The sequence below is a fragment of the Balaenoptera borealis genome (assembly GCF_965194805.1).
Source record: "Balaenoptera borealis genome assembly, chromosome: 7".
Taxonomy (NCBI): Eukaryota; Metazoa; Chordata; class Mammalia; order Artiodactyla; family Balaenopteridae; genus Balaenoptera; species Balaenoptera borealis.
The window spans coordinates 88,035,946-88,060,887 of NC_138864.1; the positions used below are offsets into that span (position 1 = coordinate 88,035,946).

Consider the following 24,942-nt stretch of genomic DNA (forward strand, 5'->3'; position numbering starts at 1 on the left):
GGTGCTACAAAAGGAAATAGCATCTTGTGGTTACTTATTACTCCAGGATAATTTTATTCTTTGGCTCAGATAGTGTAGTGAAGCCATATCACATGAGTGTTTAACTTAAACATATGTTCTCTGAATTTGAAAAAGAAGGATGGCGTAGAGGATCATAATCATGCAGATGATTACCCTGGGAATTCATTCATTAAGTATAAGCCCTGGAATTAGTGAAATATGATGACTCTCCTTGTTCTTTAGTTCACTCTCATTTTTCTTATGAGTGTGTTTTATCCTATGAGCACCTTTCCCTGCCTGTATTCCATTTTAAGAGATTGTCAAGGGTTATTTTGACTGTAGGTTGGTAACATAATCATTATATATGCAAAAACACTTTACCATGTATAAAATTAGTTATCTTAAATGACAATCTTAAATGACTTTATAATATTTTCACCTCATATAGACTGACTTTATAACCTAGCTCCTCAGTTTGATGCAATTTTGTTGTATTTCTCTATTTGTTTTATGAAGGTAAAAGGCAGAATAGTGGATTGACTATCCATGACAGAGAAAATTGAGTTGATGCTGGACCTTTATGTACTGTGCATTAAATTTTGCTAATTACATTCAACTCCTGGTATTTTTATTTTGGTGTTGAATTAGATTAATTGAATTAGGTATGAAATACCCCTTCATTGAAGGGAAGAATATTTTATCAACTGACCAGAGTATTTTACCTGAGGGTAGGTTTGTGGCTGTTTGGAAATATCTGCATTGTAATAGTTCATAGTTAAAACATGGTGGTACAAAGTCTGCAAACTTGATACTTCGTAGAGTTGGTTAATTTGTCTGTCTCTGGTTGAGTAAGAAGCATAGTATACCTAGCTTGCAAGCTGCTGGTGTAGAGCAGAGGTGTGGGTCTAAATAGGTGGATAAAATATGCAGGACATACCTTTTCTTCCATAGATTGGTAACATAATCATTATATGTGAAGAAATACTACATCTTACCGTTACTATGTAATGTTAGTGATCTTAAATGACAAACCGTAGACAAATATAAGATCATTTTTTAATTTGTAGAAAACTTCCTATGTGCATTAGGAGAACCATGGCAATTTCCAAAAAAATTTTAATATTAAAATTTAAAGAATAACTTCTTGAATGTATACTTAGTAGAGTAATATCTGGGGGTCCAGGCCAGATATTTGGTTTGAAATCTCTGTGACATTTGTCCAGATGAAATAGTTAATAACCAGCTGTATTTAGAGTAAATACACAATCTCTGAATGTTACTTATTTGTTTTTCTGGTCAGTCCTTTTGTCAACTACAGCTTTTGTTTTTCTCTTCTTTGATAAGACTTCAGCTGCGGATAAAGAAGAATGGGTGTTAATATTGTTATTCTGTTATCCCCACTATACCTTGAACATTACTGTTTAATTAGCTATCTTTGTATAGACTTGTTGAGTGCAGGGTCTAAATCTTTTCATCTACATAGTTGCAGTGTATAACACATAAAAGTCACCTTTTGGAACTTCCCTGGTGGTCCAGTGGGTAAGACTCTGTGCTCCCAATGCAGGGGGCCCAGGTTCAATCCCTCGTCGGGGAACTGGATCCCCCGTCGGGGAACTAGATCCCCCATGCATGTCACGACTAAGACTTCGCATGCCGCAACTAAGAAGTCCACGTGCTGCAGCTAAAAGATCCTGCATGCCGCAACTAGGACCCAGCGCAGCCAAAATAAATATATGTTAATAAATAAATATTCTTTAAAAAGTCACCTTTTAAGTAAGTATTTAATACATTGTTTTTCAGACTTCAGGCCAAATCTAACAACATTGTTTGTAAATCACAGAAAGCTAAGACTTACCATACTTTAATATTCTTGACTTAGAGACTGCAAGCTATTCTTTATGAGCTAAGTCCTCATTTCTGAGATATATGCTCAGAGCAGCTTTGGCTCTTATAACAGTTCTTGGTTTGAGACTTATACATTGATACAAACTGAGAATCTATATTTAACAGTTGATTTCTTTATCTCTTTGTCCTTTGTTGGGAAACCTTTATCCAGTAACCTTGCTTCATAAGCAATATTTAGTATTTACTTGAGTGACTTTTTTGTATAAAAGAGGCATAATTTGTTTTCCCATATTTTCTTCCCTAAAGGAGCTAATAATTTTTATGACAATGTAAAGTATACATAAAAAGATAAGTAACATTTTTAGTAAGTAAATACAAGTCAGTAGAGTCATACAAAAATTAAGAGCCATAGATGTTTAAAGGTATAGGAGAGCTTTTCCCTGGTTCCCTGGTTGGAATTATTATTGCCTTACTTGAGAAGGAGGTATTAGGACAGATTTTTGAAGAATAGAATTGGGATAGACATTGAGCAGGCAGTCCAGTTGGGAAAACAATAACCAACCCCTACATAACTTATTATGTGCCAGGGAATATTTCAAGTACATAAAGTACTGATACTTTATGTATGTAACTCATACAGTCCTTAACAGTAACCCTATGATATAAGTATTATATTACTGTTATATCCTTTTTAGAGATGAAGAAACTGAAGCATGGAGATGTTAGGTTACTTGCCCATGGTCACACTGCTAGCAGATGCCAGAACCAAACCCGGTCTGTTTCTCAGTCTGGTGTGTTCTTAGGCACTATGCAGAGGCTCATTTGGGAATACTGGATATAGTGCAGAGTTCAGTAGAGTGCGTCCAGTATGCCTTGAACTTGTATGATTCCAATTAGATATTGTTTTCCCTAAAAAAATTAAAAGAGGCAGAGGGACAGACAGAGAGAGAAAGAGGAAATGAATGAGAATTTTAGAGAAAAAGAGTGCAAGCAATTTTTTCTGCCACTCTACTGGAATGAGTGCCTGTCCTAGGGTAGGCATGGTGGGAGAGGTGAATTCTCTGTTCCCCCAGTCATTTTCAGCTTCCACATACTTTTATAGTGTGAGCATCTTACCTTGCTGAGTTAGTCTAGGTGCCTTAATATAAACTTAGTTACTTCTTATGTGCTCAAAGAAACAGGTATCTGCTTTAGTGCAGGAAGAAAAACAAGTTGTCAGTTTATATGTAATTGTGCATTATGGATGATATATTGGGGGGCAGTTCAATATTAATTTGCACTGCATGTTGATTTTAGGATCTGACCCCGAAGTGGTAACTTTATAATAGTTGGAAATAAGGCTGGAAGGGTAGGCTAGCCTAAATTTTGAAGACCTTCATTGCCTCCAGGATAAAGAGATTGGAATTCTTGATTTTGACTCTTTATTTGAAAATTTACTTTAAAACCCAGTGTCAGACATACCAGATAATGAAGACAGTTAGGTCTCTAATTCAGCAAGTGTCAAACCTATTCGGGCTTGGAACTTGAAAATCGTTTGTGTGCTTCTTAATTTTTGCTCTGAGAATAAAATATTAATTGTAAAATCTTGATTTTACTAGAATCTTTCAAAGAGGTAGAACTCAGAAAGATTGTAGACTGCTTTATCTGACCAGAAAATGTTTTGAAAAACAAGTGGCATTAAGTCTATTATTTTGGATTCTTTGAAGATAAAATTCACAGTTCAATCATTTTTATAATATTAAGCTTTGCTAATTTTTTTTTTAAATTAATTTATTTATTTTTTGGCTGCACCGTGCAGCAACCAGGGATTGAACCCACACCCCTGCACTCGTCAGAGCACAGAGTCTTTTTTTTTTTTAAAATCTTATTTATTTATTTATTTATTTATTTATTTATTTATTTATTTATTTATTTATTTATTTATTTATTTATGGCTGTGTTGGGTCTTCGTTTCTGTGCGAGGGCTTTCTCTAGTTGCGGCAAGTGGGGGCCACTCTTCATCGCGGTGCGCGGGCCTCTCACTATCGCGGCCTCTCTTGTTGCGGAGCACAGGCTCCAGATGCGCAGGCTCAGTAGTTGTGGCTCACGGGCCCAGTTGCTCCGCGGCATGTGGGATCTTCCCAGACCAGGGCTCGAACCCGTGTCCCCTGCATTGGCAGGCAGATTCTCAACCGCTGCGCCACCAGGGAAGCCCCCTCAATGTGATTTTGATAATATATATAGGTTAATCCTTGAATTATAATTTTTAATCTATTTTTGCTTTTCATTCATATTCTATCTTTGAAAATAGACCATTTAAAATACTCTAATGTTGAAAAACACAGCCACCCTTTTAACAGCCTTTCTGAGAGCCTTCAGATGAACTCCATAGTATGTGGGCTAAATTAAGGAAGAGAGGGTGAGAATGCTGATATTTTTTTGCCATAAGAAAATTGTCCTCTTGATATTGAATATACTCAAGATTCATTGTGAAGGTGAACTGAAATAAAAGTTAGGAAACATTTGTTGATTTTCATTAGCTAGACTTAGGTACAAATATGAGAAGGTTACATAGTCTAAAAAGACTGGGCACTGTATGCAAAGAAAGGTGCTTAGGACTTTAAAGACTAGGGAGCAACTTCTTTACAGATAGAAATAGAATTTTCATACAGGAGATTATTGTGTGGTTTTCCTCTTGGTTTGGCAGACTGCTTTTTCTTGATCCTTAAGGGGCAGTTTCTAAATCTTCTTTAATCTAAGGCATGGAGATCAAATACTATTGTTGGTCAAATTGGTCCATCCTTTTCCTAAGTAGTTCTATCACATGTCTCTGAAATACAGTTTTAAATATGAAATTGTCTTACTGTCTCTTCTTCCTAGCTGTGACTACAGACAGCCCAGTACCACAGGAAGTCAGAATTTCCCCTTCATACTCTTAGTCCACCAAAACAAGTCCACTCTCCAAAGCATTTGTAGACTGAGTTTTTTTCTGTGTTAGGAACCAGGTTTACTCTGTCCCAAAGCAGGAAGTTTTCTATCATTACTTTTTTGGGTGCCCAGCTGGTGGATTTTGTTGGCAAGATAGTTTTAGGCCAATATATCATACTTGTTTCACCAGTGTAATACAGAACCTCAGAATTATTTTAAAGGTCGAAAGGTTATAACCTGCCTCCCATGAAAGGCCTTGCAAAGGTGGTTGAAATTGTTGACGTTAATTTTACCCCAATTTTATTTTTCAATAAACAGAAACATATTTTAAGTATATAATTTTCATGCATTTACATGAGTCCTTTTGACATATTTTACTATATAGGAGTAATAATTTAAAGCAGTGCCTAAGATACTGAAGACTATGGACCTGATTTTTTAGGGGAAACAGGGTGACTAAATGGGTTCAGTGACTGAATTTCCTGAAATGTCATTGAGATTTTTATCATGTATTTATTTTCTGGGGAGAGATTGCATATTTAGATTCTCAGAGGGGTGGTTATTCACCTAAAAATTGAGAACTATAGGTACAAAGTATTTTATGTAATTGGAAGTATGTGGCATTGATTTATTGATTCTTGTGCTGAAATAATGTTTTAATTAATTTTGTAACATTTCTAAACACAAAAGTTACAATTACAGTATACAGCTTTTTTTCCCCTGAAACATTTGAAATGCGTGATCCATCATTGCCCCCTAAATACTTGTGTATTTCTCTTCCTCAAGGATCTTCTTGGACATAACCATTAATGTACCATCAAAATCAGAAAATAGCAAATGTATGTTTGTATACATGCACACGTATATATAGACACACACCCACATATATACTTTTATATCTATAGTTCATCTGCATCTATTATGTATGTTGAAAATCATTAAGTTCACACTGATATCTCCAATTTCAGTTCATCACCACAGTGGTCATTCTACTTTTCATCTTTTCTCTAGTTGTAACATCCTTCTGATGGTGAGAAATCATTATCCTTAATACGTTTACTTTTTTTTTAATTGAAGTATAGTTGCGGTACAATATTATATAAGTTACAGGTATACAATATAGTGGCTCACAATATTTAACTTAATATGTTTACTTATTTGATCAGTTCCCCTGTATGTTAACTAATTTCCTGCCATGTCCCCCAGGCTTTTCTCTTCCTCTCTCTGATGGAGTTTCCCTATCCCTACTCACCCCTCTCAAGTGCTGTGACACCCTGTGGCAGGCCACTCTTCTCATGCAGATGCTCTCCTCATCCTTTTTTGGGTTCAGGCCTTCTCCCAGACCCCCTTGGAACCTGTCCTTATCTTGCAGACTCTGACACCCTGCTCTGGGCCACTGTGGCTCTCCTTCCAGCATGTTCACCTGCCATTCTCAGCCTCAGATAATGATTTCTGGACTGAATTTTCAGGCAGGAAAGTGGAAGAGAAAGAGCTGAAATAATTTTGAAGGGTTTAAAAACTAACATTTAACTGTATTATAGAGTTAACTGGCATATGAATAGAAGAACTAATTTGATTTTTTTATTCTTATGTTAAAAAAAGTAAAAAAAAAAGATAAAATTGTAGTTTGGGGCTACCATAGAAAAAAAATGACTAAATGGAGATAAAACTCTGGAAAAATTTAGCCTGGAAATGAAAGTTATTTGCAGGTGTGTATAGTGTTGTAGAGATACCATTGGTTACATTTACATATGTTTTGACAAACTGAGTTTGTAAAACTTTTGTATGACCTCCAAATTTATTAATAGCTGAGACAAATAGGTTAATATTTAGAAGGAAGAAAGCTTTCGACTTTGGGGCTCTGTTCTTACACTGCCTAGAACTCTCAAGCAAGTAGATGATAAACACAAGGTAATTGTGCATATCAAGAAATCAAATGTGTAGGATAACTTGTGGTTCATTCTTAACTAACTCAAGTTTTTATGATAGAAGACTATGAATTATTTATTACGTTACAAGTGGTAATATTTATAGTAATAACATAATAATAGTTCCATAGAATTCCTGTCATGGTCCTGAGAATAGATTTTAACTGAATGGTCAGTAATTCAAGTGACACACACTCATCAGCAGTAAAGTGCTAAGAGTTATAGACTAAGCTAATGATATAAAAATGGAAAAGACCACTTCAATTCTCAAAGGTATTTCCAGGGAAACACACACTACTAATTACAATTTAATTTAATAAATGTTTCAGTAGTGTACATTTAACATGCCATGTAAAGAGGGGAGTTATTATATGGGCTTAATGGGGAAAACATCTTATTTGTCTGAAAGGATAGAGTCCTGAAGCCAGTAACTCATATTGTGCTTGCATTTCAAATGCATTATTTAGTTTGGAAATTTTGTAAAAGAGTTATTTATTCTTATGCTTGTTATTTTGTTTTTAGCATACCATGAAAATCAGCTTCTATATTTAAACTAACTTAAATCTACCTTATAATACTAAGTACAGCAACTGTTAAATTAAAAAGAATATTGTGCTTAATCTAGCTTCAAACTCCAATTTCTGCCACAAATGGTCATTTTGAATCTCAATTTCCTTATCACAACAGACATTTACCTGGTCTTTCTAAACCACTGAGATTTAAAACAAACAAACAAAAAAGCCATGCCCTCTAAGAACCTGAGTGTATGGGATGGGGGTAGAGTGGAGACACTTGGACAATAATACTGTCTGCTATTTGTAACCACCTCTTCCTCACAGAGGGCTTGAGATAATTGTGTATATAAATGTACATTGTACATATACTATATATATATAAAATGTACCTAGTAAATCTGTAAACTAAATAAAATGTTAATTTTAAGCAAATATTTGTTAGTGCATTTTTACGACTTAGTTTTAAGATCTAAATACCAGGGATGAAGAGAAGAGAAAGATCAGGGATGGTTGAGAATGATATGGCAGTTAATAGGTTAAATACTTGATTAATCCTTACTTTGAACTTCTGCTTTAGTTGAACTCCTTTGATTATTAAACATTTAGAGTACACGTGCCCTTACTTTGCAATTCAGTATACACATTGCTGGGCAAACCTTTTTTTCTGGTGAGAGATTTAGCTAATTTGAAACATGGTTGAGAACTTGTTCTTTTCTCATTATAAATAAGGTTTAGCTGGGTAGCTTGCATTCTTGTTAACAAAATTGATTTTTGTATTTGCTATTATGCACATTTCAATAAAGACATGATGTTTAAGTATTTTGCTGAAGTTACTTATGTGACATCTCTGATTATTATTTTTTTAATTTTTAATTAAAAAAATTTTTTTTAAATTATTTATTTTATTTTTGGCTGTGTTGGGTCTTCCTTGCTGTGCGTGGGCTTTCTCTAGTTGTGGCGAGCGGGGGCTACTCTTCGTTGCGGTGCGCTGGCGTCTCATTGTGGTGGCTTCTCTTGTTGTGGAGCACAGGCTCTAGGCGCACGGACTTCATTAGTTGCAGCACGTGGGCTCAGTAGTTGTGGCTCGCAGGCTGTAGAGCGCAGGCTCAGTAGTTGTGGCGCACGGGCTCAGTTGCTTGGCGGCATATGGGATCTTCCCGGACCAGGGCTCAAACCCATGTCCCCTGCCTTGGCAGGCGGATTCTTAATCACTGAGCCACCAGGGAGGCCCTAGTTTCATTTTTTTAAGAGAAGTGAAAAACCTTGATTCTGTGAAACAGTCTATGTAGACTTCTTTTTTTTTAATAGTTTTTTCTCCAGTTAAATCTATATTCAGTTACCTATTAGCTCTTACTAGATGCCTTTTACTTCTCTAATACTAATTATTTTATTTCTTACTTCTAAGCTTATTTATCCTCCTGTATTTTCTTTCCTTTTCATTCAAATTCTAAACCAGAGAGAGGTTGAAGATTTCATCTTTTTAAAAGAACTGTTCCACATTTTAGCATTACTTAAGTGCTCATTGGTTTGCTTGATTAGTTCCTATGGATGTCTCAGTGAAATGCTGCTTGCTTGCTTGCTCTGTGAAGCCATCCTTGATTTCCTTCAAACTGTACTTAGGTGTTCTTTATGTATTCCTACTATATTTTTTGTTTAACTGTAACTATAGCTTGTTTCTCAACAAAATTACACTATTTGAAGGCAAAATGTCCCCAGTTCTAGCATTTAGCAGCTGTTCAATAAATAATAAAATGAATTTATGTCTTTGCTTTTTATCAATTGTAATAGTCCATCAGAGGATAGCTGTTGGAATGGAAAAGCTATAGGATGTTGGGATGAGATTATTCATCTGAGTTAAACCTTTTTGCTCCTTGGCAGGTTTTTTTTTTTTCAAGCTGGATCATTAAATCAATTTAGTGAATCATTTTAAAAAATGAAAAATAGAAATGATTAGAAAATAGACTGCATTTTGCTTAGCAAGAGTATTGTTTCATGAAGGTTTTAAATTTGTACACATACATTTATACAATACAGATAATTATACCTATATATTTGTGTATACTGCGTTTTGATGCAAAATGTGTGTTTGGGGTTTTTTTGTTTGTTTGTTTTTAACTGTAAACTGTGGTAAAGTAAGTTGGAAAGCCACTGCCCAGTGGGAGAGTCCGGTAGAGAATATCAAGAGAATTTGTTTAGAAGCAGATTTACATGAAGAGCAGAATTGAGGACTAGGAGTTAGAACACTGCTGTTCTGGTATCTCTAAGGACTATTCCAGTTCTAATGTTCTGAAACTCAACATAATTTAGCAAGATGATGTAGAACACATTGTATGTGTTCATTACACAGTTTGTGTAATGAAATGGGTTTTCCCAAGCTGCTAATGATAGAACTGAGGAGGAGCGTCTGTGGTTAAGTGTTTATGTGCAATATACAAAGGAAAAATCCTCAAGGTTTAAGCTGCCTATGAATTTTCTACTTAACTAATACAGTAATACAGTATTATTTATATCAGTTGCTATAACTATATGTGGTTAAGGAAAAATAATTTACCAAAGAATTATATGGTATAATGTCTCAGTGTGTTTCATGTATCAGATATTAATAAATATTTCAAGGGGTTGGTGGAAATGATCTAAGGCTGTAGAATTGAGGAGGTGCTGGGTAAAACAAAGATAAGCAGTTTCTTTAATTGTAGGACATCTCAGACCCCTTATAATCCCAAGGACCTAAAGGAACGTGACTTTATTATAAAAAATTATTGATCTAACTTTTTTCAAAACCTTATGAACAAACATTTCATGAATGTTTCATTCTTAGGCTTGAAGTGTAATATTCTTGAATGATGATGGCATGGGTTTCATGGGCTAGACTTCAAAGATAAAGAGGACATGGGTTATTTTAACCTGCTGATAATGTTAAACTACAGGTATAATATTAGACTCTAGTTAATTACTCTTATTTTATAATTTTCATAAAGTATTTAACATCTTAAATTGGTTAACAATATTTTGTTTTAATGAGGACAGAAAAAAGTTTAATTCCAGTTATTTCCTTCTAAAGTCAGTAAAATAAGGGAATGATAATGACTTTGTTGCAGAACGTTTATAGTGCATTTCAAAGTAAAATAAATGTGTCGTTAATTTGGATTATTTAACAGATCTTAAAATATTATGTTAATTATAAAGAAATAGAAAATGTTATGGATAGGTATTCTGTTTATATTTATTGAATAATTTTGTTTTCTTAAGCTAGGATATGTGATTCTGAATTTTGTTATTCTTAAATGTTTCCTAAATAATAATGATAAATAACTTGATTGAGGTTCTTTCCACAGATTCTTTAAGTAGAGTTGGAGTTGATGGAACTAATGTAACTCTCAATTATTTTGCATTAGCAACGCTATTGCTTTCCCTTTAGTAAAGCCAGTGAGCAAGAATCTATTGTAGTTATGTCACCTTGAGAGTATTAGGACAAAGCTACTATATTTTGTATTATGATTATAGGATATCTGACATTTTGGTTTGGAAGTAAATATCACTCTACTAAAGATAGGTAGGAATTAATAATTTAATGTCCAAACTCAGGCATAACTTCCCTGCAGTCAACATTTCTTTTTATTTATTTTGAGGCTAGTACCTGTTAGAATCATTATGTTGTCAACCTTACCTTTCTACTCTGTTCTCAAATGTCTCACATGTTTATTCCCCCCAAAAAAGAAAAGTTTATAAATATAAACATTTTTATTTTCTAAAAGGTGTAAATTCTAAAGACATTTAGTAAGGTGAAGTCCCTTTTTCTCCCTCCTTCAGTTCCAGTCCCTTCTCTAGTGACAAGCATTATTAAGTTGTTACAAGTTTTCTGGCATTTTTCTATAATTTTATATACACTAGTCATTCCCATGTAGATTTCTTTTTTATATAAATGGTACTGTGCTATAAATACTGTTCTGTGAATGTTTTTTTCCCTATCATTTAATATATTATACTTATATTCATGTCTGTACATAAAGTAACTCATTCTTCAGAGCATGGGGTATTCCATACTGTGTGATTATCATGATTTATACAGTCTACTGTTGATGGACAATTAAACAATGCTTAATTTCCTTGAATTTTTAGGCACGCGTATAAATGCTTGTATAATGTACATTTCTAAAAGTGAAATTGCTGGGTCAAAAGGCATGTGCATTTAAGTTGTGATAGACTGCCAAATTGTTCCTCAGAAAAGTGATACCATGGCACAAAAACAGAAACATAGATCAATGGAACAAGATAGAAAGCCCAGAGATAAACCCACGAACCTATGGTCAACTGATCTATGACAAAGGAGGCAAAGATATACAATGGGGAAAAGACAGTCTCTTCAATAAGTGGTGCTGAGAAAATTGGACAGCTACATGTAAAAGAATGAAAGTAGAACACTCCCTAACACCATACACAAAAATAAACTCAAAATGGATTCGAGACCTAAATGTAAGACCGGACACTATAAAACTCTTAGAGGAAAACATAGGAAGAACACTCTTTGACATAAATCACAGCAAGATCTTTTTTGATCCACCTCCTAGAGTAATGGAAATAAAAACAAAAATAAACAAATGGGACCTAATGAAACTTCAAAGCTTTTACACAGCAAAGGAAACCATAAACAAGACGAAAAGACAACCCTCAGAATGGGAGAAAATATTTGCAAACGAATCAACGGACAAAGGATTAATCTCCAAAATATATAGACAACTCATGCAGCTCAATATTAAACAAACAACCCAATCCAAAAATGGGCAGAAGACCTAAATAGACATTTCTCCAAAGAAGACATTCAGATGGCCAAGAAGCACATGAAAAGCTGCTCAACATCACTAATTATCAGAGAAATGCAAATCAAAACTACAGTGAGGTATCACCTCACACCAGTTAGAATGGGCATCATCAGAAAATCTACAAACAACAAATGCTGGAGAGGGTGTGGAGAAAAGGGAACCCTCTTGCACTGTTGGTGGGAGTGTAAATTGATACAGCCACTATGTAGAACAGTATGGAGGTTCCTTAAAAACTAAAAATAGAATTACCATATGATCCAGCAATCCCACTACTGGGCATATACCCAGAGAAAACCATAATTCAAAAATATACGTGCACCCCAGTGTTCATTGCAGCACTATTTACAATAGCCAGGTCATGGAAACAACCTAAATTCCCATCGACAGACGAATGGAAAAAGAAGATGTGGTACGTATATACAATGGAATATTACTCAGCCATAAAAAGGAACGAAATTGAGTCATTTGTTGAGAAGTGGATGGATCTAGAGACTGTCATACAAAGTGAAGTAAGTCAGAAAGAGAAAAACAAATATCGTATATTAACGCATGTATGTGGGACCTAGAAAAATGGTACAGATGAACCGGTTTTCAGGGCAGAAGTTGAGACACAGATGTAGAGAACAAACGTATGGACACCAAGGGGGGAAAACTGCGGTGGGGTGGGGATGGTGGTGTGCTGAGTTGGGCGATTGGGATTGACTTGTATACACTGATGTGTATAAAATTGATGACTAATAAGAACCTGCAAAACAAACAAACAAAAAAACTAATACTAAACTTTTTTTGGGTTATTTGTATGGAAATATGTTAATATAAATGTTTCAGACATTACATAAAATTTCTAAAAATCTTATATGTTCTGGTATAATGTTGTAAGTCATAATTCTAGTCATTACTTTAAAATGTGTATCTCAGAAATAACTAAATTTCCTTGTCAGTTGCATTATTATGAACTTTCATCAAATCTTTAACCATGGTCATTTTTAAGTCTTTTGTCATTTACAGACAGTTCCGGGTGTACTCTGATGCTTTTGCAAAAATGTTCCTATAAAAAGGTTTCATCTTCCAGGAATTCATGGAAAAGACTCTGACAAGTACATGTTTCTGGTAACTGACTATACTGCTGAACTGAATGAATAAGCATTTTCAGAACCCTAATGGAAAAGTGCTAACAAAAGATCAAGATGAAAAAAAAATTAATTACATGGGACTGAGTGAACTGATGAGGATGATTATAATTTTTGTGACTTTCTGTTTGAATAAAAAAAAAATTAAAAAAGCAATAGTGCAGCGATGGGGCGAGGTCCTGGTTCCTCCTCAAGGAATATACACAGCAATACCTTTGAGTTCTTCTGTGGAACTAAGGCTCCCACCCAGGTGGAAGATGGTAACTTCAGGCTGAGCACAGGATTCCTGGAATGTCACCCTGTTACCTCACCACCAACCAGTCAGAAGAAAGTCTGCACACAGTGGACGATAATAAGGCCCCTGACCCCCTCCGCTAATGAGTCTCCCTTTAAAAACTTTAATGGTTGAGCAGAATCTTTGGAGTTGGTTTTTGGACACAAGTTGCCAGTCTCTTGCATAAAGCAACCTTTCCATTCCTACCAGTACTTGTCTCTCAAAAGTATTAGCTTTTGAGCAGCGAGCAGTCAAACCTGAGTTCAGTAACATGGGGGCAGGAGTCCACACACCACCAAGCAATTCTCGGACACCATCTGAGTTTCCTACAATCAACTCAATTCTGAAACTATCTACCTGGAGATAGCATCAGATTCTACAAGTTAAAGGCTCAGTCCTATAAGACTGCCCCCTTCCCCCAGTTGCCACTTCAGACACCAGTCACCACTTCAGACACCAGTCACAAGTCCAGGTCTTTCTGACCCACCAGCTGTGAAGTCGGAGCTTCCAGTGACCCCCTTCCTTGAGTTTACATACCAGGGAAGAGCTAAATTGGACTCCTTGTTGGATCTGTTTCTTTGAGTTTAACCTTTGCTTTTTGTTGCTTTTGTTATTATAATCATACATAATGGCCTGCCTCGGGACCCTGACCCTCTGTCTGGATGTTAAACCAAAGTGCCTTTGTTCAGGGAAACATCCTGACCCTGTCTACCTGTGAGTTGCTGCAGAAAAGAGGAAATTAACACATCCCCTCCCCGAGGCTGGCCATTCTAGGAGATATTTGCAAGGCTTATGGCCTTTTTACTTTACTTGCTCACCTCCTCCCCCTCTCTGTTCTATAAAAGAAACTGGCATTCAGATCAAAATAATGTGGTTTTTTGGGGACCCTTGTCTGCCATCTTCTCGATCGGCCGGCTTTTTGAATAAAGTCGTTACTCCTTGCCTCAAAAAAAAAAAAGAAAAGCGATACCGGTTTACAGTTCCAAGAGCCACTCTGAAGGTTGATCTATTTTCTTTAGGCTTAATTAGACACAGGTTTTTCTCTGAACACCACTTTAGTCATATCTCTTAGGTTTTTGTATATATTACTCATTTTGTTTGTATTTGAGTAGTTTTTCAGATAAGAAGAGTTGAGGGGAGATACTGTTTTATGTCAAAGTGGGCAAATGGATTGTGTTATTTTGTTGTTAATTTATAATTTCACTGCATTGTAGTCAGAGAATATGATCTGTAGATTTCTGTGTTTTTCAGCACTGATTGATTTTCTTTATAGCCAAAACATGATCTGATTATGTAAGTGCTTCATAGGTATTTGAAAAATATGTTTTATTCTCTGGGTAGGAATTTTTGTATATTTTTGAGAATCAGCCATATTAATTATTTAGATCATTTCCATTTTTTAATCACTTTATCAGTATCTGAGAGGTCTGTTTGCCTTTCACTGTATATGTTCTCTTAATTCCTCATTGTTCCTAAGTTTTTGTCTAATGGAATTTGTCCTTTTCATTTATGTTATCCAGTTTATTGACATACAGTTATTAATAGTACTCTTATAATTTTTTTTATTTCTGTAAAATTGGGAGTAATATCCACACTTTCTGACCCACACTTTCTGATATTTTTTTGTTTGAGTGTATTGTTTAATTTCCTTATATGTGTTAATTTTTTCATTTTCTTTCTGTTATTGATCTCGAGTCTCATTTCCTTGTGATAGGAAAAGATGATTTAAATCTTTTAAAGTTTATCAAGACGTACTTGGTTTTATGGTCAGTCTTGAAAAATACTCCCTGTGCACGTGAGAAAAATGTGTATTTTGGTGGTGTTGAATGGAGTATTTTGTCTATGTTTATTAGGTCCAGTTGGTTTATAGTGTTGTTCAAGTCCTCTGTTTTCTAATTTATTTTCTGTCTGGTTCTTCTCTCCATTATTTAAAGTGGAATATTGAACTCTCCAATTAGTATTGTAAAACTGTCTATTTTCCCCTTCAAAATTTTGTCAGTGTTTCCTTTATATATTTTGGGGCTCTGATGTTTGGTGTATATATGTTTATAATTCTGTAATAATATCCACATCATGAATTGACCCTTTTATTGATAATAAATCCTAATTTGTATCTTGTAACAATTTTTTACTTAAGTCTCTTTTGTCTGATACAAGTATAGCCATCTCACCTCTTTTGATTACTGCTTACATGGAATATCTTTTTTATCCTTTTACTTTCAACTTGTGTGTGTCCTTAGATCTAAAGTCTTTAGATTTTACAGGTAGCATACAGTTGGATCGGGTTATTTTAGCCATTCTGGCAGTCTGTGCCTTTGATTAAGGCATTTAATCCATGTACATGTAAAGTAATTACTGGTAACAGAGAACTTAGTTTTGTCATTTTGTTGTTTTCTGTATGTCTTACAGCTTTTGAATATATAATTTTCTCCTTTACTGCCTTCTTTTGTGTTTAGTTGATGTTTTGTAGCATCATGTTTTGATTCCCTTTCTCATTTTCTTATTTGTATATTCTGTAGATGCTTTCTTTGTAGTTATCATAGAGATTATATATAAAATCTTAAATTACAATAACCTAACTTGAATTTATACCAATTTAATTTTAATTACATATACAAACTACTCATATACAGCCCGCACATACTTTTTTTTATTATTGATGTCACAAATTGTATCTTTAAACATTCTATACTCAATAACACAGACTTCTAATTATTTCTTATTCATTCGTCTTTCAAGTCTTACAGAAAATGTAAAGTGGAGTTAGAAACCGAAATTACAATAATACCAGTTTTTATATTTGTCCATGTATTTACCTTTACTGGGGATGTTTATGTGGCTTTGAATTATTGTCCAGGGTTCTTTCATTTCAAATGAAGGACTCCCTTCAGCATTCCTTGTGGAGGATGTGTAGTGATAATGAATTCCCTCAGTTTTTGTTTATCTGGAAATATCTTAATTTCTACCTCAGCTTTTCAGCATGATTTTGCCAGATATAGAATTCTCATTTGACAGTTGTATCATCACATTGTCTTCTGGTCTCCAAAGTTTCTGCTGAGAAATCAGCTGCTAATCTTATTGATGATACCTTCTATGTGATATGTTGCTTCTCTCTTGCTGCTTTCAAGATTCTCTTTTTGTCTTTGTTTTTTATCAGTTTTATCATGATGTGTCTCAGTGTGGGTTCCTGGGTTTATCCTACTAGTTCAGTGAGATTCTTGGATTTGTAGATTCATCTCTGTCATCAAGTTGGGAAAAAATTTGGTCATTTTTTTTTCCTTCAAATAATCTATTTGACCCTTTCCCTTTTTCCTTCTAAAACTCATACTGTATATAATAGTTCAATAAATGGTGTCCCACATAGATCCCTTAGGCTGTGTTTACTTTTCTTCATTCTTTTTTCTCCTTAGACTCAATAATTTTAATTGTCCTGTCTTCCAAGTTTGCTGATTCTTTTTTAGACATGCTCAGTTGCTTTTGAACCTCTCTAGTGAATTTTTTCAATTGTGTTTTTCAGCTCCAGAATTTTTGTTTTTCTGTTTTGTTTTTGGTTTGGTTTTTTTACACAATTTCTATTTCTTTGTTAAATTCTGGTTTTGTTCTTACGTCGTTTTCCTGATTTCCATCAATTGTTCATTGTTTTCTTTAGCTCTTTGGACATATTTAAGACAGCTATTTTGTTTAATTTATTATTATTATTTTTTTGCTATTTAAATTTATTTACTTATTTATTTGGCTGCACCAGGTCTTTAGTTGTGTTATGTGGGCTCTTAGTTGCAGCATGCAGGATCTAGTTTCCTGACCAGGGATTGAACCCAGGCCGCCTGCATTGGGAGCGCAGAGTCTTAACCGCTGGACCACCAGGGAAGTCCTTATATTTATTTATTTAAAAAAAATTTTTATTGGAGTATAGTTGATTTACAGTTTTGTGTTAGTTTCAGATGTACAGCAAAGTGAATCAGTTATACATATATCCACTCTTCTTTGGATTCTTTTCCCATATAGGCCATTACAGAGTATTGAGTAAAGTTCCCTGAGCTATACAGTAGGTCCTTATTAGTTATGTATTTTATATATAGTAGTGTATATATGTAAATCCCAATCTTCTCATTTATCCCCCCAACCCCCGTAACCATAAGTTTGTTTTCTACTTTGTTTCTACAGAACTCTATCTCTGTTTTGTAAATAAATTCATTTGTACCCCCGTTTTTTTTAGATTCCACATATAAGAGATATGATATTTGTCTTTCTCTAAGACAGCTATTTTAAAGTCCTCGTCTAGCAAGTCCACTATCTATGCTGCTTCAGGGATGGTTTCTGGGATTTTGTTTTGTTCCTTTCTATGGGCTATGTTTTCTGTTTCTTTGAATGCCTTGTGATTTGTTGTTGAAAAATATGCATTTGAAAAACCTCACCCTGCCCTGTGTTTGCAGACTTGGTCATATGTCAGGGCAGATGTCTGATGATTAGCTGGGCATGCTCTGAGCCTAGAGATCCAGCCTAAAGTGAAAGTTTAATGCCTTTTCACAACTTTTCTGAGCATGTTTATTGCTTGAGCCTCTATGTGGCTTTCTCAGTTCCCCCTGCATACATGGTTTCTTTTGAATGTCTTAATTCTCCAAGGAGTTTTACCTCAAAGTCTCCTCAGGGCCTTAGGTGCTCTGTTGTGTCTCTCCACCCATAATTTTTTGCTTCAGGCATCTGTAGTCCTCCTGCACTTTAACCAGCGATGCCCCGTGCTTCTCCAACCTGAAATCCCAGTTAGGCAACACTAGTCCTTCTGACAGCCCCAAAGAGGTTAGAATGTTTTATCTGAGTAAAGTCTGCTCTGTTCCTTCTTGTTTGAGGGAATGACGCTGAAAACTCAGCCTCTGTGCACTGGTGCCGAATCGAATCTTGGAGACAGACTTTTGGGTGAAGTAGAAAGTAATAGCTTTATTGCTTTGCCAAGCAAAGGGGGACACAGCGGCCTTATGCCTTGAAAACTGTGTGTCCCAACCCAGGAGGATTTGGTGAGGAGTTTTATAGCAATGGTTCAAGGGCAGGGTTGCTTCTAAATGAAAATATCGTAGATACTTCTGATTATCCCCAAGTACTTGGGTTTTATTCTAGTCTTTCCTCCTTTATTCAAGGTTTAAGAGTTTAGAAAGAAGCAGGTATGGGGAACCTATAACTTATTTTCCTGTGACTTAGAAATTTCTATGTCTAGAAAAAAGGGTATTCTCCCTCATTCAAAGGGAGTAAGCCCAGACCACCTACAATGGTTCTTACCTTTCTTTCTTTCTTTTTTTTTTTAAATTTTATTTATTTATTTATTTATTTTTGGCTGCGTTGGGGCTTCATTGCTGCCCATGGGCTTTCTCTAGTTGCAGCGGGCGGGGGCTACTCTTCGTTGCAGAGCATGGGCTCTAGGCGCACGGGCTTCAGTAGTTGTGGCGCATGGGCTCAGTAGTTGTGGCTCACAGGCTCTAGAGCGCAGGCTCAGTAGTTGTGGCACACGGGCTTAGTTGCTCCGCGGCATGTGGGATCTTCTCGGGCCAGGGAATCGAACCTGTGTCCCGTGCATTGGCAGGCGGATTCTTAACCACTGTGCCACCAAGGAAGTCACCCGGTTCTTACCTTTCTTGGGAGCCAATATCAAAAGAACTCAACCTAGAAATAGAAATAGTAAGGTTAATATTGTGATATCAGTTATTTAGGCTACAGATGCCTATTAAACTCACTGAACTATTAACAATAACTAGATTCTTTAATCTGGTGCCATATTAATTGATAATTATTATATGACTTTTAATCTATTTTAACTTTGTATTATGTATATCCTGAAGGTGTTTATATTTTAGTAAAAAAATATCTGTACATTTGGTATGCTGTACTAGACTTGACATGAAGGGTTTGTGAATCTTAGTGGAAATTGTGTCTTACCTCCCTCCTTTCCTACTTCAAGCAGGAGCATTTTTATAAAAAGTAATTACCCATGATTTTTTGGAGTCTGGTTTATAGAGAAGTACCCTTTATACTTAAGCTGATTGGTATATGGGTAAATTGGAAGTATTTTTTTGTGGTTCACTTTTGTACTAAGATGCATTGTGATTAATTTTTCTTCTTTTTATCAGCAGATTTCTACTTTTTATAGCTGCATGATTTGTTGCCTTGGTCATTCATTGTCTGTAATAAACATTTATACTTCTTTTATTTTTTATTTCACTGAAGCAGCAATATATAATCCAACTGGGATGTTTCCTTCATGACTAACTTTCTTCTCTAGGAATACATTACTGTTAAAAATGGTGACTACAGATACATTACTTTTAAAGAACACAGATGGTAGAATTATAAAGGTAAAAATCCTTGGAAACATGAGTCTAATTTGATAGATAAGAAAATGAGGGCAAAGAATTTATTCTAATAGAGAGTCTTTATAGTATATTTTCTAATGTCACTTCCTTGTCCCACTAAGAAGTACTTGCATAAAAGCAAGTTTGATTATAGCATTGGTTGAATATTTAAGCTTGTTAAGGTAGCTGAGTTTAACAGATTTCCACCTCTATTTCTTTTAGGTGAATCTGGACTGGGAAAGTCAACATTAATCAACTCATTATTCCTCACAGATTTGTATTCTCCAGAGTATCCAGGTCCTTCCCATAGAATAAAAAAGACTGTACAGGTATGTATATTGTTAACTGATGATAAGGTGGGGTAATGTTAACAGATACAAAACACATTCTATAACTTGTATTATATTTCCATAGAGGTAGATTTCAAGTTTGGCCTTAGCCAATGTAAAGTGGTAAACATGGTTGCTGATAAAAAAGAGAGATTGATTTATTGAGAGAAGTGCAGGTAATTAGAGGAATTTTCTTGATCAGAACCTTATAAATTTGTCTTGAGGAACCTCCTAGAGAGTATACTGGGATGTAGTAACAGCTGGAGTTATGCTGCATTATGGTAGCTACTTGTCATATGTAGTAGCTATTTAAGTTTGCATGAGTTAAAAGTCAATAAAACTAAAAATTCACTTTCTCAGTTGCACCAGTCACATTTCAAATGCTCCGTAGTCATATGTGGCAAGTGGCTACCATTTGGGGCAGCACAGATATGTTTCCACCATTGCAGAAAATTCTGTTGGACAGCGTAGAGAAAACATGATTCGTGTGGAAGCCATTATTATTTAAATACAGTGTTCTGTATTAGTGAATGGCATGATACCACATGGTAGTTGAATGGCAATAGCAATTTGTTAAGGCTTACAAGCTATGTGTGGTCTAATTTAGTACTTCTTGATCTTTAATGTATATTCAGATCACCTGGGGAGCTTGTTAAATTTAGTTCCTGTTCTAGTAGGTCTGAGGTTGTCTGAGATTCAGTATTTCTAACAAAATCCAAGGTGATGCTCATGTTGCTGGCCCATATAGCGAAGTGCTAGACTCTCTAGCTCTGCATTGTCCAGTACAGTAGCTGGTAACCACATGTGACTGTTGAGCTCTTAAAATGTGGGTAGTCCAAATTGAGATGTTATGCAAGTATAAAATACACCCCAGATTTTGAAGACTTAGTTTGTAAAAAAAAAAAGAATGTTATTTCATTAATAAATTTTTCTATTGATTACATTTTGCAGTAATGATAATTGGTTATATTGGGTTAAATAAAATACATTAATTTCACCTGTTACTACTTTCTCAAGTGGCTACTGAAAATTTTAAAATTATGTGGCCCACATTACATTTTTGTTGGGCAGCACTGCTCTAAACTGTTGATTGAAAAAATTGTTGGTGGATTGATGTGGTAATACACAGCACAGAAGCAGAAGAGAAGTGGAGAAAACAGTTCTGGCAGGAGCATGTTTTATTGAGGCAATGACTCTGGAGCTGGATATTTTATTTCTCCTTTTTAAAGTTTTCTCTGTTTTAGGAATTAAAAAAAAATTTTTTTTTACATTTATTTATTTTATTTATTTTTGGCTGCGTTGGGTCTTCGTTGCTGCGCATGGGCTTTCTCTAGTTGTGGCGAGCGGGTCCTACTCTTCGTTGCAGTAGGCACACGAGCTTCAGTAGTTGTGGCACACGGGCTCAGTAGTTGCGGCTCGCGGGCCCTAAAGTGCACACTCAGTAGTTGCGGTGCGCGGGCTTAGTTGCTCCGCGGCCTGTGGGATCTTCCCAGGCCAGGGCTCGAACCCGTGTCCGCTGCATTGGCAGGTGGATTCTTAACCACTGTGCCACCAGAGACGCCCAGGAATTTAAAAAATATCCTTCATGGAGCTTGAGATTTCAAATTACCTGCAAATATGTGTTCTGTTGATAAAAACTTGATACTATACTGCATTGCTTATTTTGTGATGTATTGACTATTTTAACCCTAAGCAAGAAGATATACTTTTAGCTTTCTTAATTTAAGTATTTAAATCCAGGATTAGTAACTAGGTATGTAGAAATGTTAAGGGAACCCCACAGTGTAGATTCCTAAATTCAGGAATATTTACTGTAAAATATCTGTTAAATATTAATGGTCATGTATCTACCAGTGGTGTTCTTGGTGATTAGTGCTGGTGAGGAAATTTTCTGAGTCCTCTTTGTAGTTTTAGCACATAGCATAACGCCAGGTCTAGATTAATAATAAAACCACACTCCGTGAGTCATTAACATCTTCCAGGTACTATTCCAAGCACTTTAGATGCATTTACTTATTTAATTCTTTCAGTAACTTTATGAGGTAAGTGGTATTCTTATCCCCATTTTACAGATGTGGAAATTGAGGCACAGAGATGGTGATATGCCAAGATCATGTAGTTAGAGTACCAGAACTAGGATACAAATCTAAGCAAATCTGGTTTAGTCTGTAGTGTATCAACTGTACTATCTTTATACTGTAGATATTTAATAAGTGTTAATTTAACAGATTAACCATTTCTTAATAAGTGGATTAGCTTTTCTTTACTTTTTAATAATGTTTGGTCCAACAAGTTGTCAATTTTCTTTGATTTATATTGCCTTTGCCTTTAAAAATCTTAAATTTGGAGATATTTTGTCTAATCCCAGTTAGGCAATTTAGACAAAATGATTTGATCGGTGAAGTCATCACTTCATAGTTATGTAATATATGAAAGTTTAGTTTAAAAAAAAAAAACCCAGAAAATTAGGTCATAAGGCTGATCTATCTGATGCTGGCAAGTAAGGAATACTTAAGAGAAGTGTTTTTTTGTTTGTTTGTTTTATTTTTAAAATATCAAATGGTGCACACGTAATGTTTGGTGTTGCTTATTAGATTTGAATTTTCCAGCTGGACCCTGGAGGGTATTGACTGACTGTAGGACTAGGCTTGAAATTCCAGTAAACTGCTTGGTGGATGATGGGAGCCAATTAACTCATAAAAGTTTTGTACCTTACCATGTTTTATTTTACTTTGTTTAATAAAGGCAAATGGACAATATTTCTAGCTCTCTTGATTCACCCAATGCAGTGATTTTTGCTAGTGTCTGAACAGGTGAAAGTATTGGCACATGCAATCTAAGGAATTCATCACATAGAAATCTAGTTTAACATGCTCTGCAACAAAGTATTTGCTCAAACAATGAGAGATTGTTTTACTCCCCCTCCCCCCAACCTAGTTCTTACACTTGTCCACTTTTGGCTTATTCTGCTCTGACCAAACCAACCTCCTTGCTGTTCTTTGAACAGGCTAATCCTACTTCCACCACAGGGGCCTTCCACTTCTGTTTCTCTGCTTGCTGTGGTTTTCCCTGAGATATCCTCATGGCTTGCTTCATAATTTTCATCAGTTCTCTGCTTAAAAGTTGCTTTCTTAAGGAGGCCTTTCCTGACCACCCTATAAACTCCTTCTAATTCCCACCCCAGGCTCTAAATGTGTAACCTCTATAAGGGTAGGAACTTCACTTTATTCACTGCTGCAAGCTAAGTTCCTAGAACTGCATCTGTTATACGTTAGCATCCCATATTTGTTGAATGACTGAACAAACAAGTTTTAAAAATGTATAAGACTTAGTGTTTAGTTGGGATATTTCAAACTTTGAGGGTCTTTGAAGTTTTGTTTATCTTTCTTTGGGTCTGTGAAGTTTTATAAAACACTATCATAGATTAAGTGGAATAATTTTAAATTTGATTATCTTTTATGAAGTTTTGTTGATTATTTTGTCTTGAGCAGAATTTTTTTAATTTAATTTTTAAATTGATGTGTAATTTGTGTACTAAAAGGGCACAAATTTAAGCATAGAACTTGATGAGTTTTTATATATGTATTCATATATCCAGTTAACCACACCCAGATTAAGATATAGTATGTTTCTAGGACCCTGGAAGGCTTCCTTATGCCTCCTCTCACTCAGTATTATACCCACCCCCAAATTAAACACCTTTCTGACTTCTATCTCCATAGATTAATGTTGTCTGTTCTTGAACTTCATTTAGATATATTCCTGTCTGATTTCTTTCACTGGAGATTATGTCTGTGGTATTTATTCATGTTGTGTAGCTGTAGTTCTTTTCATTGTTGCATAATATTCCACTGCATGAATATATCACAGTGTATCCCCTCTGTTGCAGATAAGCATTTGGGCTTTCACTTTTTGACTAACATAAATATTCTTGTATATATCTTTTGGTGGACATAAGTACTCATTTCTGTTGTGCATGTGTGTGCATAAAGACATTTCATCATTTCAGTTTATTTTCTTTGATTTCTTATGAGATTGAACGTATGTTTTATACTCATTAATTGTTCAGATTTCATTGAAGTGCTTTGACCATCTTAATATTTCCTATCTTTTCCTTCTTAATTTGGAGAAGTGTCTTATCTAGGTAATGGTCCCTTACATTTCAGTCATTGCAGATAATTTCTCCCAGGCTGGCATCTGTTAAAGGTGGTGGGAGAATCAGTTTGTAAGAATTCTGTTTACATTGGTCTGTCTCCAAAATAATCCTGTCTAAACTCACTTTGCCTTCCTTTTTAAGATAACCCAAGTGTCCTCTTCTATTGTGAATATCTTCCTAGTTCTCCCTGTTTTGAAAACAAAGGAGTAATTAGGACTAAGGGTATCTCTAGTAAGATTTTTAAGACAAAGGCTTGTGTACCACTGTTAAATCTCCCCCCTTTACCAAAAGTGAGACATTAACATTTGAGAACTGGGTTGATCCTGATTAGAATCCCAGAGAAGTCCTCTTTCCTGACTATACCATGGAGGTATTCCTTGATATACTGGAAACAAGATGAAGATCATCTGAACTGTTTTCTTCACTTACCCAGGAGAGAACATGACATGTGCCTAGTCATTCAGTGTAGTTAGAGAATAGAATGTAGTTTTCTTTTACAGTTGACTGGCTTTTCACCAAGCTCGATAATCTAGCAGATGATCTGCTCTTAGAAGCTCTTAAATTCTTTTAGTGAAGAGTGATCAGGAGTATTACATCTCAGCCCAGACATATTAGACCAGGAAAAACATACAATCCTGAGTTTCAAAAGGCAAATGTCTGCAATTTCCCTGACCTGAAGCCTTTCTGGAACACTTCCAAC

The 24,942-nt window shown here is 35.3% G+C and overlaps 1 protein-coding gene across 3 annotated transcripts in view; it reads left to right on the forward strand.

Annotated features, from left to right (window-relative positions):
* Positions 1–24,942, forward strand: part of SEPTIN7 (septin 7) — a gene marked incomplete at its 5' end in the record, with an annotated part of 116,164 nt that overhangs the window by 38,151 nt on the left and 53,071 nt on the right. For all 3 annotated transcript variants that reach the window (XM_082399531.1, XM_082399530.1, XM_082399529.1), the window contains one exon: positions 19,980–20,086. In XM_082399531.1, coding sequence (XP_082255657.1) covers positions 19,980–20,086 — 107 coding nt within the window. The remainder of the gene's footprint in view (positions 1–19,979; positions 20,087–24,942) is intronic.